The 16,412-nt window shown below is 47.6% G+C and overlaps 1 protein-coding gene across 3 annotated transcripts in view; it reads right to left on the reverse strand.

The window, feature by feature from the left end:
- The window catches only part of LOC138575633 (AN1-type zinc finger protein 5-like), a 327,567-nt gene that overhangs the window by 124,617 nt on the left and 186,538 nt on the right, over positions 1 to 16,412 (reverse strand). For all 3 annotated transcript variants that reach the window (XM_069649499.1, XM_069649500.1, XM_069649498.1), the window contains one exon: positions 1,830 to 1,998. In XM_069649499.1, coding sequence (XP_069505600.1) covers positions 1,830 to 1,980 — 151 coding nt within the window. In that variant the 5' untranslated portion in view covers positions 1,981 to 1,998. The remainder of the gene's footprint in view (positions 1 to 1,829; positions 1,999 to 16,412) is intronic.

Consider the following 16,412-nt stretch of genomic DNA (forward strand, 5'->3'; position numbering starts at 1 on the left):
CCGCCCTATCTCCATTACCCCCTTCATGGGCAAACTCTTGGAGAAGCTGGCCATCTCCCAGCTTATCCACCACTCTGAATCTGTTGGTTGTCTCCACGACCACCAGTCTGGCTTCAGAGCTGCAAGAGGCACGGAAACTGCACTCCCGAACACCTGTAAAGTTTAAACTCTCCTTCCATTCTCATCTTTCTTGACCTTTCCTCGGCCTTTGAAACGGTCAATCATGCCACCCTTATAAATCGGCTCCGTGATACCCTCGGCATCACAGGCCTGGCTCTGGACTGGCAGAACTCCTTCTCTGAACCACCTCCTGAGGTACAACTGGGCCCTTTTCTCTCCTCCATCTCACTCTCCACCTGTGGTGTCCCTCAGGGCTCTATTCTCTCACCTTGGCATTTCAACATCTACCTTGCCCCCCTAGCCCACTTGATTTCAGCCTTCTCTCCTAACTTCCAGTGTTATGTGGACGACACACAACTCTCAATTCAAGCTACCCTCCTCTTCTTCCTCCTCTTCCTATCTCATTCTTGACAGTCTGTCTGCTATTCAGGCATGACGCTCGGTTAATGATCTCTGCCTTAATGCCAGTAAGGCGGAGAGCCTCCTCATTGAGACACCAGCGCCCACCTTCCCTCCTACACTCTGGCTGCCCTCCATGTGACCCCTCCCCTCACTCTCCTGTGAGGCAAACAACCTGGGTGTCATCTCCGACTCTTCTCTCTCTTTCCTCACATCACAGACCTTGCCCTTTCCTCACCTTCCCCCAGAAACTAAATGTTTCCAGAGCTCTGGTACTCTCCAGGCTGGACTACTTTAACAGCCTCTTCCTCAACCTACCTAACTCCTCCCTTTATCCGCCTCAACTAATCCGGAATAGGACTGCAAGGCTTATCCTTGGCTTCAAGCCCAGAGACTGCATCTCTCCATTGGCTTCTGGTTGCTGCAACAATCAACTTCAAAACCCTCTGCATCATCCACAAGGCTTTCTGGGGCCCCACTACATCCAACTCTCTCTTACTAAACGCCTCTCCTGCTTGAGTTCTTCAGTCTTCTAGCTCCAACTCTCTGCAGATCAGACGCTTCTCCAAGCAGAGACTTGGGGTAGATCTCTCTCCTCCACAGGTGCCTCACTCTGGAATGGCCTCCCTGCCCCTCTCAGACTTGAGCCGGATCTCCTTACATTACGGAAGCTTCTCAAGATCCTCCTTCCCTCTCCCCCTCCCCTGCTAATGTTCACCTTCTGCCTAATAACTGGCTGCCTGGTTTCTTTGGATTCTTACAGGGTACCAGGCCCCCCTACCAGTCTACCCCAGCACCTAGTCTCCTCGGACTCCCCTCCCCTCCACACTTGCCCTTCTGGGCTCTCTTTGCCCTGCACTTTCCTAGCTGGGCTTGCACCCCCTGAGCTTTTCCAGCCCCGGTTCTCGCAATTAGCACGTGGACCTTCTTCCCCTGCATTCCCTGGGCTCTGTCCACCTGGCCTCCCATGGCACTCGCTCAACCCTCCGGCTCTCCCCCGTCCCCTCTCCTCTGCATTTCTGTTTACTGCACTTGCACAATCCTTTTGTCACAAGGCCTAGTTGGACCGTTTCGGTTTTGTCGTCCCTGTGCTACCCCTCCCGCCCCAGTCTTATTGCGCCTTGAGTATAGGCGCATTATAAAAACCCAATAAATAAGTAAACAAATAAAAAAATGTTATTGACAAATCCGTTTGTGTGAATCAGGACTTCCGATTCAGTTTTCATTCCAAATTCTAAACTGCTATAAAGATGTGTCCGTTTATTTGTATTTTAAGACCTATAAGACTTATAGTTGCTTTACATTCATACCTGCTGGGCTCATCCTACCACTGTTCTGCTGCCGCTGCACGAAGTCCTTATAGCACACTGAGCACATGCCACTTGTCCTGGGGTTCCCGTAGAATCCACAGCCTGTAGTACACAGCATGGGCCCTTGAGCAGGATTCGTCTCCTGAGCCATCCCGGCGCACTAAATGCTCTACAAAATAAATGAACAGAAATGACTTTAAATGAAGCCTGGGTACAAAATATCCAAAAGAAAAACACTGCAACAAATGACATATCCGGAATGCAACAGACAAGGAAATGGCGTTTAAAATGAAAGCAAATAAAATAGCAACCCAAAATCCGAATGGTAAAAATAATCCAATAGGCCAAATAAACTGCACCTCTTTGCAATTGAAAACATGTTTTATTACATGCAAAAATGTCTCATACGGTCCTGTAGAACTGAAATGACGCGGAGCTTGTCACTTCCCACAAAGTTTTTTGTTTTTTTTGCTGAATATTTTTATTGAAATAAAAATTTTACAAACCACCAACAAATTACAACCACACAAAAAGACTGCCTCGTATCATGTAATCGGATCAATTCCTCTACTAATCCTTACTCTACCCCAACTCAGCCTATGCACATTGCTTCAAGTAATACCTAATCACACTGCAACTCCCCTCCTGTTGGAGCCTGTGTGGCCTCCTCCTCTGTATTCCATGCATCAAGGTCACAGTTAGCACTATCCATCTTTGAATGCCTATCGCAGAGTCTGCATCCTGTTCTCCCAGGGTCTTCTCCCACAACCCAATCTCTGCTGCTGCAAACCCACTTCTCCAAGTCTTTCCACCACCTAGTTACACTCGTTTCCCTGGCGTCTTTCCACTTCATGGCAATACTACGTTTGGCCATTATATATATCAAGTCTTTGATTTTATTCAACGGTTTATCTTTCGCGCTTCTCTTTTATCGACCTAGCATGCGAGCCTCCGGGGTCTGTATATCCAGTTCTATACCTCCTTGAGTCGCTTTATTTGCCACCTCCCTCCAGAACCTCTGTACTACAAGGCATCCCCAGAACATGTGTATAAGTGCAGCCCCTTTTTCCTTACATCTGGGACATTCCTGTTTTCCCACCCCCTTAAATGTTGATATAACGGCAGGCGTAGCGTAAGGTAGCCCTCTGTGTAAATATAGAGTTATTTTAGCTGTAGTCTGGCATTCCTGGAGACCTTTTTATGGTATAGTGTAACTCCCTCCCTTTCTCTGTCCTCAAACAGCCTACCCAGTTCCCTATCCCTCCTCTCTTTACACTTCAGTTCCATATACAAGGCCCCTCCTATCAATAGCTAGAAGATCCTTGAGATGGCATGTCCACCCTCTGCACCGCCTATATTTCTTCGCTCCCTATGTTCTCATCCGCACTCTCTGGCTACCTGTCTTTCAGTACCTTTAACACTGTATTATGCAACAGAAACTGGCTCTTGTGTATGCCCGTAGTCTTCTGCAATTCAACAAAGGACATCAGCTATGTTTCGTTCCGTAGGTCCCCAACAGTGGCTATACCACCCTCTTCCCATCTTTCCCGCACCATTGCCCTTCAGCCTGGCATACCCTCTAAAACTGCTGCTATGGGGGTCTGTGGCGATAGCAGGTCTCCCAGTCCCATGTCTCTGCAGGTCCTTCTCCAAACCCCAATGCCCAGTTCCACCAGGTAAGGGTATTTCCCTGTGTTCCTTGGCGGGGATCCAAAAGAGATCCCTCAGGTACCTCCTTTTTATTGCCGGCTGCAATACCGCCGTTTCTGTCGTGGGATCATCCGCAATCCATCGTACCACATATTGTAGTTGACACGCCAGAAAGTACAGCTCGAAATATGAGATTTTCAGCCCCCAGTATTCATATTGCCTTTGTAGTACTGCCAGAGCCACACGATTCCTCCCCTCCTGCCAAAGGAAGTCCCTACACATTTTCTCCAAGTCTCGAAAGAACTGCCTCGGGATATGATGCAGGACATTCACAAAGCAATGCATGAGTCTCGGCAGCACCACCATCTTAAATAGTGCCGCTCAACCCATAATCGATAGAGGTAACTTGCTCCAGAACTCCACTGATTTCACCAACCCATTTTTGGCCTGTACTGTATTGGACTCATGTTCCTGTTTGGGGTCATGATATATGTTTACTCCCAAATATCTGAAGGAGTCCTTACTCCAAGGCAGGGGAAGGACTGGTAGCTCCTCGCCCGTCACGTAAACCATTGCGGCCAATAGTACCTCCAGAATGTATGGCAGGTTTATCTCTGGATCTCTAAGATACAGCAGCATGTCGTCCGCATACATGGACACTACATGCTTGCCCCATCTATAGCCATCCCCACGTCCCGATATTCCTGCCGCAAGTATGCCGCCATCGGTTCTGCCGCTATGATATATAGCATTGGGGACAGTGGGCAGCCCTGTCGCGTACCCCTGTATAATTGCCATTTGTCTGAATATGTGCACCCTGTACGGACTCTGGCCAACGGTTTGGTATAAATCAACTGTACCCACCTCATGTACTGTGGCCCAATCCCATCTTTGTCATTGTGGCATACAACCAATTCCAGTGCACTGATTCGAATGCTTTAGTCGCATCCAATAATGCTACTGCGCCTTCTGTTGTATAATCTTTCACGATGTACATCATGTGGTGAGGCCTCCTGAAGTTCTCTGTGGTATTTCGCCCATGTACATACCCGGTCTGATCAGAGTTGATCAGTACCTGTATTATCATGCGGAGTCCGTTTGCCAAGATTGATGTAAGGATCTTGCTATCCTGATTTAACAAGGATAGCGGTCTATAGTATCCGCAGTCTGTGCTTATTTTATTTGGTTTTAATAGCGGGATTATCAGAGCCTCCCTCATGCTCTCTGGCAGTGTCTGTTCTGCGTACGCCTCATTATAAACTTTCGCCAAGAGCGACACCAAGGCGCCGGCATAGGCCTTGTAGAATTCACTAGTGAGCCCATCTGTGTCTGGGGCCTTTCCCATAGGCACTGCTCTAATAGTGGCCACAACCTCTTCTGGAGTTATGAGTGCCTCCATTGTCTCCGTCTGTGTGCATCAAACCCTGGCAGGGTGACAAGATCCAGGGTGTCTTGCAAGTCCCTGTCCTCTCCTTCCTGGGGAATCGCGTATAATGCCCTGTAGACCTCATTAATGCCAACTTGCGTGTTAACCTCTACCTGGTGGTCCCTGCTTTGTATGGAGCATATAGGGGATCTTGTGTCCCTACATCTATATAACCAGGCCAACATTCTTCCTGGCTTGTTACCATGTGCATGGCTCTTTTCCAGATATCTCGCGTAATTAAGCTTCCCCAACCTACCCCACTGTACTAGGCATGCCTGCCTCAGTTCAATCACTTCCTGTACGTGATCTTTATTTACCTTGGCTTCCCTCTCCAACTCCGCCAATCTCCCTCCCATGCTCTTTAGTTAGTTCACAATGACTTTCTGTACACCCCCGGACTCCGCTATCATTTTGCCCATGATGACCACCTCGTACACTTCCCAGCCTGTGCCTACTTTCTGTACACTCCCCTTGCTTACAGCAAGACATTCCTCTGTATGCTTCCTAATGTGGTCAGCGAATGCCTAATCTAGCAATGATTCGCTCCTCAACCTCCATGTGGGTATGGGTGGTCTTGGTGCAAACACCTGCCATGTTGCAATAAGTGGGGAGTGATCTGACAGGACTCTGTCCAAATATTCCACTTCCGAGAGTTTAAGCACGTGCTCCTCAATGACAAACACATAATCAATTCTCGTATTCACTCTGTGTGGGGCCGAATAATGGGAATAGTCCCTGACCCTCACGTGTTTCACCCTCCATAAATCTTGTAACTGGAAGTGCTGCAGTAACGCGTGCAGCACTTTTGCTGGGGGGTGGGGGGGCGGAAGGGCGGCCTTTTATGTTTATCATCAGATATGTCCACGGTCGGGTCCAAAGAACAATTAAAATCCCCTTCCCATATCAATAACCCGTGCCTGTAGAGTGCCAGTCTTGCGTACAACGACCTAAAGAACACGGTGGCGTCGTGGTTGGTGCATATGTGTTTACAATACATATCGCCCAGGTTTTCTAACGTGCCATGCAACATTGCCATTCTACCCTTGTCATCCGTCTTCATATTACACTTCAAATTGAATGGCAGGGTCTACCAAAATGAGGCCCCCTCTCGCATAAGACAAATAAGTGGAACCCACCAGCATTCCTCCCCACGCCCTCGCCAAGTTCTTCTGTTTTTGGGCACTCAAGATGTGTTTCCTGCAATAGCGCTATCCCCACTCTGTCCCTCTTGATATACATGCCCACTCTTCTGCGTTTTACATAATTATTTAATTTCCATGTCAGGATTCTAACAGTGTCAGCCATTGCTTACCATGTCTAGGGTGTCAATGAGGCCTCCAACCCATGGCTAGCCTCTGTAGAAGTTTCATGCAGTGTTTTGTCCAATGTGTCAGTCTTTCTACGTCTATCACCCCCTCCCCACCCCACTGTCAACTACTCCCAAACCACCCTAAAACATAACCTGTCCAGCAGTACGAGGCACGCTAGGACTCACCCGATTCCGCCCCATGCAAACTGCTCGATAGACTAGTCTCCTGGCGCCCTGCAGGTGGGCACTTCTCAGTAGCCCTAAAGTAACTTTGATGGGAGTAGAGGGTCTGCTCTCAGCGTTCCCCCTACCGGGTTTCTGTGACACACCTCACTACCCCTGCTGTAACTGCACATCTTATATAGCTTCCGTGTTTCCTCATCACAGCACATTAAGTGTAGTCCACTTGTTGTTGTCCTTCAGCGCCCCTATCAGTGAATCAACAATATTATCTAGCACTCTGCTATAATTCTCCTCGCTCCTGTCAGGTACAGTGACTCTGCTCAGTATTCTCTGGGATCTGCTCAGCGTCCATTCAGTCCTGTGCTTCCATTGGTGTCTGGAAGAGAAGTACCTTGCCCTTGTGGATCACTTTCAGCTTCACCGGGTATATCAACATGTACTTAAATCCCACCTTTCTGAGCCCTGGCACTCCTCTTTGGACCTGGAATGTGTAGTTTGGGTATATTGCTATCCTTGCCGAGGCTCTCTCTATTGTCCCGCCAGCCCTGGAGAAGGCGAGAATCTTCTCTCGGTCTTTATAATTCAGGACCTTGACTATCATGGGCCGCGGCAGAGCTCCTGGTGGTGGCTTCCTGATGAGAGAGCGGTGCGCTCGTTCTATAGTGAACCCTTGTGTGAGTTCCCTTGCACCAATTTCCTGTATTAGCAAGTTCTCAAAGTATGTAGTGGGGTCCGACCCCTCTGTTCCCTCTGGCAGTCCAACTATTCTGATATTATTCTGTCGAGCCTGGACCGCTGATTCTTCAGCTCTATCTTCGAGTAGCTTGACTTTCTGTAGAAGGATGTCGACGTCCCTTGTAGTCTGTACCCCGACTTCCGTGTTTTCCTTAACCTGCTCCTCCAACTTCCCAGTTTGTTCCGCAATGGCTCTCACATCTTGTCTTAATAGTCCCACGTCAATGGCCACTGCATCTATCTTGCCCTCTAATGAGGCTAGGATCCGTTGGTTCTCCGGATCGGTCTTGTCTGTCGACCGTTGTTCCCTCACCTTGTCTCTGCTGTTCCCCTCTTTCCAGGTATCCTGGCCCTTAGTGAAGGTCTCCATGGTGGTCTGTTTGTTTTTTGCTTTACTGTCTTTGGTTGACATTGTACTCTCCAGTTGCACCAGAACCGCTGTATTCAGTTGTTACGAGGGGGGCTCTCATATATATGATCTCCAGTCTTTGGTCGCCAGTCTCCCTCCAGAAGTGCTGCTCCGACGAGGACCTCCCCTCAGTACCAAGTCCTGTGCACTCTGTTAATATGGGCGGAATCATGGATGCGGGCAGAATCTGTGTGGTACTTCCTTCATGAGGTATCTGCCTGTGATCGTTGGTACCTTATCTCTGGGTGTCGGTGCCTGGCCCTTAATTCCCTCTGCCCACCTTCGCAATTTGCCTGGGGGCAGAGTTTGTTCGCCACAGTATAGTACTCCCTCCGCTGTCGTACTTTTCTTATATAGCTCCCTTCTGCACGTGCTGCATTCAGTAGGGGGCCTTGATCCTGCTAAATTGAGTCGCACTGGTGTGATCTTCCTGACTTCGGCATGAGCCCACATGCATCAGATTGCCCTTTTGATCATGATAGCCCCCTTATCCGCCTTTACTCTGGTCCATGTAATTATGTCTTGTCGCTCTGCCAATAGTGGTATCCTTTATTGCTCAGTACACCGCTTTAGTAACTCCTGCTGTGGCTTTACGGCGTGTCGCCGGTAGAGTACATATTTCTACTGGCCCGCTTGTTACCTCAATGGCTGTGATCACTTCCCTCTGCCGGTGCAATTCGGTATCTGGCTATCAGGAGCCTTTGTACACACACGTGGGCCTCCTCGCCTCGCTGATTCCTTATGTTCCAACGTTCTTGGGGGAGCCGCCGAGCCTCAATACTGCACTCCCTAAACGCAGCTCCACCAAGGCGTGCCGCCAGAGTTACATGGGTAGCGGGAGGGGGCCCTGTGCAGATCAGTATATATTAATAGCGATAGCACTGGACCAGGGCCCCCCGCATCCCTCAACTCCTTACCTCCTTCCGTGGTGGCCTCCGATTGCCCTTCCACCAACGCCTCCTCTATGCACCGGCATATGCGCTATATCTACTCTCTGGGTAGGCTCCTCTGCAGTGCGAGTCTTCGGATCTCGCTTGTGTCTGTAGACAGTCTGCAATCTCTTTCTAAGTTTATGGGAGCGACCTCCCGCCACCATTAGTGTCACAGCTGTTGTCGCAACGGCTTCTGCTCGGCACCTTCGGATCTGTGCGCTTCAGGCCACTGGTCCCTTTGTCCTGCGATCTCTCCAAACAACGGCTTCCGGACTCTCCCAGCTGCCACGATCTGTCGTCGCTCTGCCCTCCGGGTCACTCCAGCAGCAATTATACTCGTCTGGGCTGACTGCACTGCTTTTCTTCAGCTCCTGTTACCACTGCCACCATTTTCCCCTCTTGTCCACAGCGGCTCATCTCCGTCGCAATATTAAATCTTTGTGGTGGCAATTCGATCTCCTCTCCCAAACAGAAGCTTCTCTGCAGCATCACACGCCGTTCCCTTTTATTTCGAATCTTGTCTATAGTTTAAAGTTCCTTCATGGAGTTTATCAATGGTTGGATCTGCAGGAGCTGCCAGTGCGCACCTCTGCCTCACATGGCTGGCATCTACGCCCCTCTCACTTCCCACAAAGTTACAGGTTATAGAGCGGTGAACCGCAGAATTTGAATATATTGGTTACCAGCCTCATTGGCTCGCGCCTACAAAACATGCTAATGTCACCCTTTAGTCCCTCGACCGATTGGTCACACCTTATCTAATCCCATTCCACTTAAGACGTGGTCTACTACAGTCATTATTGAATCCAGGTATGGGATTGGTTCTTCGAACATACTGACACATCGTGACTGTCATGTGATGTGCACCACTCTGATAAAGATGCGATCAGAGTAAACTGGTGAGACCAACCATGCTTTGGTAAGACAAGAGGCCTTCTCATTAAACCAGATGCAGTGGCACTTCATTTATTGGCATCACCTCTGTTCCTCCTATCTGTACTTCATTTATTGGCATCACCTCGGCTCCTCCTATCACAAATCACAGAACGTTAAACCCCAGGTGCCTAGTAATGACATGATTGGCGCACCGCTCTGGAGTCTGAATTTCAGGGATTTTTTTGTTTTTAGTTGTACGTGTGCTTGTAATTCAAATGGAACATCCCTACCAGCTCACATTCCATTCCCCACCACGTTCAGGCCCTGCAGCTGGACACAATTAACGTTTATCTGTGCACCGCAGGTACCTCCAACCTTAGGTTTTCTTCTGGGGAAATGGAGAAGGGATATGTTTTTGAAACTGACCAAAACAGAGGCACAGCTCTGCAGCAGGACCAGCGTTCTATTCTGCTCCTGATATGCTAGGCCTTAACATCCAATATGGGGACACTTCTGCCATGTTAAAACACTGACCTCCCTTCTACCACAGTACCTTTCTGACTCCATCTTCCACCAGTTTTAGCTCTTCCTGCACACCTCACTACAAACTATAACTAGGAATACAACAACTAAACATGGCCTATAATGCCGCCTTATCTAGAACCTCTGCAACCACAACATTAATACATCTGTTGGTCTTTCTGTGTTGCAATATGTGAGTATCTGATATGTGTCAAACCTAACAAAAACAATACATGCGCCTTCAGCTGTGCCAGCCTCTGCTCCCACGATAATACATGCTAATAGGTTTTCCTCAACCTGAACCTTTTGCCTGGCTGGGACGCTGCACGTGCATCCCATAATTCTCCCTTCAGTTAATACTTCATCAACTAACCCTGCTGCCTCCTTCCTTCTACAGGCATCATCCTTGGATACACATGCCCCTCACACATGACATAAACTCCCTCCCCGTCTTTGCATATTCTTTCGGGGTGCCTGTTATGTAACAACACCCTCAATCTCCTGCTAAGTCAACTCAGTGTTCAATGTAATTCTATGGAGCTGGTGTGTGTGCGGTCAAGTTACCCGGGGGTTCCAGAGCCTGCTCTATTTTCACCATCTTTGGTCTTACAACCCCGTCCCATCTATCAGTATGAGTGTACTTGTGTTTTGTGAGGGGGGAGCTCTACCCACCGTTATTGACACCATCATCATAGCACTCTTCAGCAACATCTTCATGCAGCATCTCAGGATCATCTGACACAAACAATTGTACAAGCAGAAAAACCACGATGGGAACCAGCAACTTTACATTCTAACCACGACGGGGCCCATGAAGACACAGTCGTACCAGTCGTCTGTTCATTCCCACTTCTTTCTGCATGGTGATCTTCAAAGTATGAAGGGCTCCTAGCTTGCATTTAGCAATCCCATACACTGTAGTACACCTCACGCAAATAATTAAGTTACAAGGACAGGCGCCCAGAAGGAGCTTTGAGTTAAAAAGGGGGTTCTTGCAGTCACCAACTGATTTAATATGGAGACAAAACGTTACAGGTAAAGTAGTAATGCCACAGGAGTTGCTTCTGTTTGCTTTTGAGCAACTGCACTACACAGCGCATGTCTCAAAACAGCACATTGCTGCTGATATCCAGGAGGACTGGTTTGTCCCCAACCTGCAGGAATATGTTAATACGTTTATGTCAAATTGCACAACGTGTCATCTTTACAGCACTGGCCAGACTCTCAGGATGATGTGCGACACATTGCCCCGTCCCACTGGGCTGTTCCAGGAACTTCAAATCGACTACATGGATATGCTTAACAGGTACAATAATTACCATTACCTTATTGTTGTAGTGTGCCCGTTCTCCCATTGGGTTGAGGCTGGTCCCTGGGCACAACCTGATGCAAAATCAGCAACCACAATTCTGGTACGCAAGGTATTTCCTTGCTGGGAAGGGGGGGATGTGAGGTCCAAAAATCTGATAATGGAACTCACTTTTTTAATGAAGTGGCATTCTTGTTGGGGATAAGGCACACACTACGCTCAATATATAATCATCAGGATTGTAGAAAAGTTGAAAAGACTTTTGAAGAGTAAACTATCTAAGACATGCACGTCAGAGAGGAACTGGCTGCACTGTCTCCCTTTGGCTTTGTTTAGCCTGAGAACGCAGCCCAGTAAAGACCACTACTTGTCCCTGCACGCGATAGTGACTGGGAGAAGGAGGCACACGCCTCTCACACCTACAAGCACAGCATCAGATGCCCAGGGCAGCAGGAGTTTTGGGGGAGGAATTTCAGGGGTATTTGCAGATATTATAAGGAGTATAAATGTTTTGTCTCCCCAGATTGCTCCTAGAAGAGAAGAAACAGTTGAATTGTCGCCGACAGCTGAACTGAATTTACCGCAGCTGTATCCAGGGGACTAGGTCTTTGTGAGGAATTTTGTTTGCTGCTGGAACGCGCAAAGGTTCCAGTGGCCTTACACCATTGTTTTTTCCAAGCCCTTTGCAGTTTGGGTGACAGTGTTTCAGTACTGGGTCCACTTGTCTGATGTTCAGAAAGCGCCCGGCACTGCGCCACCTTCTCACGAGAATGATCACATTACTGCGTGATATTAAAGTATACTATGCAGCACATTTCCTTATGATATTGCAGTTTATCAATCCTTAATGCATGATGAAGAGTTTGCGTTTTTCTGTATGGTTGTCTGATTTTTCTCTCCCTCTGCAGGCTCAACACTAGAAGCGTTGTGTGATAAATATGTTATGTTGTATATGTGGTTTTGTTTTTGGAGTAGGTATAGTGTTTTGTGTGGTTATTTTATATGGTTGGGGCGTGTAAAGGGGGGATGGGAACGAAACAGATGGATCTTTGGGAATAACGCGAACCAGGATGGAAACTGAGGCAGAGATAGAATATAATCAATAGAAGAACAAGTTACTTACCAACTGGTAACGTTCTTTCGATTGGATGTTCCTCCAACGTATTCCTCATCTTAGATGTATTCCATCCAGCTTTGCTGCTCTTCGGAATTTTTTCGGCAGAGGGCGCCGTGCATCGAGTCGATGGTCCCTCGAACGCCTCCGTCGAGGGCGACGTCATCGGGTGTATATGTAGCACACGCGGCGCCCGTTGGCCTCAGTTTTGTTTTTCCCTCTTTTTATTTTTGATCTTGTACTGTGTAAATTGTGCTGGCAGACAGGTATGAGCCTTGCGAGGTTTGAGATGGCAATAACCCGGAAAAATCTACAGAGGGGTAGGCTGGGAGGGCGATGAGGAATACGTTGGAGGAACATCCAATCGAAAGAACGTTACCAGTTTGTAAGTAACTTGTTCTTCGAGTGGATTGTGTCCTCCAACGTATTCCTCATCTTAGATAGACTCCCAAAGCAGTATGGACAATTCCTCTGGAGGAGGGGGTAGATTTTTCGATACTCTTAGATGGCTGAGTATAGTACTGCTTTTCCAAAAGTTAGCTCCCTAGACTGGCAAGCATCCAGGTTATAGAATTTTGAGAAGGTGTGTAGCGAAGACCAAGTTGCTGCTTCGCAAATGGATCTTATTGGAAAACCTCTTTGAAGGGCCGTGGAGGAGGCGATGCCTCTGGTAGAATGAGCCCTTAACCCTTCCGAAGGGTCTTTTTGAGCTAGTCTGTAGCATTCTGAAATGCAAAGCACAATCCAGCGTGAAATTGTCTGTTGTCACCAATTGACCCAGTTTCCTTCCTGTGTAAACTATAAACAGCTGGTTGTCCACTCTAAGTCTTGAAAGTCTCAATATGTAAAAGCTTAAAGCTCTTTTCGGATCCAACCTGTGTAATCTTTCCTCCTCCTTCGAAGGATGGGGTGGAGGATAGAATGTGGGTAAGACAATTTTCTGACTTAAATGAAAATCAGATATTAATGATGGTTTTACCCTCAACACAACTCTGTCCTTATGGAACACAGTATAGGGTGACCCAGAAGACAGTGCCTGCAATTCGCTCACTCTTCTTGCTGATGTTAGAGCAACCAATAAGGCTGTTTTCCACGTAAGTAATCTTAATGGACATGTGTGCATAGGCTCAAAAGGAGCACACATTAAGAATTTTAGGACTAAATTTAGATCCCAGATCGGTACTTGAAATGGGTGAGGAGGAAGGAATTTTGAAGTAGGAGCATTCTTCCGATGAGCGCTTGAAAATGGAAAGCGCCGCAAGGTAACCTTTTATTGTTCCAATATTCAGACCTCTATGTGCTAGGGTAAGAAGGAAAGATAATACTTCTGGAATAGAACATAGAAAAGGATCGACATTCTTTTCTCTGCACCAGTTGCAAAACTTTTTCCAACGGCAACGATATAGAGACTTTGTTGCTGGCCTTCTTGCCGAAAGCAACACCTCCATAACGTCATCTAGAAGGTTCCAATCCCTGTATTTATTTTATTTTTATTTTATTTTATTACATTTGGTATACGCCCAGACCCGGGGGTATCACGGCGTAGTTACAGACAATGGGAGAATGCAATCTTAAAGCGAACACAGAAGTACACAGGAATAACAGTCAATAATATACAATATACAAAATAGTTAGATATTATACAAAAATATACAAAATAGTCAGATATGTACAGTTAATTGGAGCGGATTAGTGCTCTGGTTCAGTTAGTACTTGTTGAAAAGCCAAGTCTTCAAAAAGCTTTTGAATTTTGGGAAGGATGTTTCGTTCATAATGTGGGTGGGTAGAGCGTTCCAATGTCTGGGGGCCAGTGTTTTGAAGCTACTACCCCCTGCTTTCTCTCTTTTGTATTTGGGGGTTTCAAGGTATGCGTTTTTATTGGACCTGAGGAGTCTGGTCTGGGGCTTCTTCATGACTGTGTTGTTGAGGTATTTGGGTGCTTTGTTGGCCCTGCATTTATGAGTGATGCTCAGGGTTTTAAATAGAATTCTAGCTTGGATGGGGAGCCAGTGGTGGTCTCTTATGGTGTTAGAGATATGTTCAGATTTTTTGATGCCTAGGGCTGCTCTGAGGGCTTTGTTCTGCATGAGTTGAAGTTTGGCTATGTTGGCTTTGGAGTTGCCAAGGAAGAGGATATTACAATAGTCTAGCTTAGACAGTATAAGTGCTCTGGCTAGAGTAACGCAGTTATTGGCTGAGAGGAATTTACAGCTAAGGGAGATGAGTTTGGAGTTGTAGGAGGTGGACAAAGCTAATGTGTTTACAAGGGTCTTGACTTGTTTAAGAACAGGGATTATGGTGCCATCGATGGTAAATGATTTGAAAGCGGGCTCAAGGGTATTGATTTTGCTGGAGGAGCCTAGTATGAGGAGCTCGGTTTTGTCGTCGTTGAGACAAAGGCTATTATTAGCCATCCAGTTTTGAATGAGTGAGTAGATTTGGTTAACCAGGAGTGAGTCTTGTTCGTGATTGCCTGAGAGTGGAATGAGGATTTGGGTGTCATCGGCAAAGTTAGTATAGATGACACCCACATCTCAGCCTTTCAGATACCAAGCATGAAGGTTGAGCGTTTTGACCTCTGGATGGAGAACCTGACCTTCCATTTGAGAGAGAAGGTTCTCTCTCCGAGGAAGACGTACTGGAGAACAGATGGACATGTCTAGAAGATCCGGTTACCAGGTTCTCCTGGTCCAATCCGGGGCAATTAGGATCATGCGGCTCCGAAACCTTTGCAGCCTCCTGATGACCTGAGGAATGACTGGAATCGGAGGGAACACGTACAATAGTGGGAAATTCCACTCCACCACGAACGCGTCCCCCAGGGCTACTCTTGGGGGAAATTCCCTTGAGCAATACCTTTCGCATTTTCGGTTGATTCTGGTTGCGAACAGGTCTACTTGAGGGGTTCCCCAAAGGGCAAAGATCTCTGCCGTCATTCTCTTCCCCGGCTAGATTAATTGCCGTTAAAGAGATTCCCTCCTGAATCACCCAATACCAGAGCTGGATTGCCTCTCTGTACAGGGTTAGTGACCCCACGCCTCCTCTTTTGTTTAGGTAGTGCCTGGCCACTGTGTTGTCCGTCATTATCAGGACATTCTTTCCCCTGACAGATGGCAGGAAGGCCTTCAGCGCTAGTCTGATTGCCCTCAGCTCTAAAAGGTTGATATGTAGTTTGGACTCCGATGGAGACCAACGACCGCTGATTGTCAAATTGTTGGCATGAGCTCCTCACCCCAGGAGTGAGGCGTCTGTCACTACTCTGATCTCCGGCCATGGTTTCCAAAAAAGGTTCTCCTTTTAGGATGTTCTCTGTACAGGTCCACCATACAAGGTCTTGTCTAACCTTGTTCGGAATCTGAAGAAGATCTGTCATTTGACCCGAGAACTGGGACCACTGAGTCTTTAGGGCCCATTGAAGGGATCTCATCCTCAAGCGTGCCTCTGGCACCAGAAAGATGCAGGATGCCATGAGGCCGAGCAACCTTAAAAAGTCGTAAGCCTGGAGATTTTGGGCATTTTGGAATTTGGAAATCATCTGAAGAATGCCTTGAGCCCTCGACTTGGGAGGCGAGCTCTTTCCCAAGGACACGTCTAATACAGCTGCTATGTACTGAAGCTGTTGGGAAGGTGTCATCTTTGACTTCTTGAAATTGAGGGAGAAGCCCAGTTTGTGGAGGAAGTGGCAGGTGACTTTCAGATGATCCAGTGCTTGCTCGGCAGAGCGCGCTCTGATCAACCAATCGTCCAGGTAGGGGTAGACATGAATCCCCCCCTCTCCTGAAGTGCGATGCCACCACTACCATTAACTTGGTGAAGACCCTCGGGGCGAAGGTCAACCCAAATGGCAGGACTCGAAACTGATAGTGTGAGTCGCCAACTACGAACCTCAGGTATTTTCTGTGTTTGAGATGAATCGGCACATGAAAATAAGCATCCTGGAGGTCCAATGACACCAACCAGTCCTGGAGATGAAGGGCCTGAAGGATCTGAGAAAGGGTAACCATCTTGAACTTGTCCTTCCTGAGGAATTTGTTCAAGTTTCTTAAGTCCAAGATGGGTCTCAGTCCTCCGTCCTTTTTGGGGATCAAAATATATGGGGAGTACCAACCCTTGTTCCG

The sequence above is a fragment of the Ambystoma mexicanum genome, chromosome 1p (assembly GCF_040938575.1).
Source record: "Ambystoma mexicanum isolate Mex_15411 chromosome 1p, UKY_AmexF1_1, whole genome shotgun sequence".
In the NCBI taxonomy this organism is placed as follows: domain Eukaryota; kingdom Metazoa; phylum Chordata; class Amphibia; order Caudata; family Ambystomatidae; genus Ambystoma; species Ambystoma mexicanum.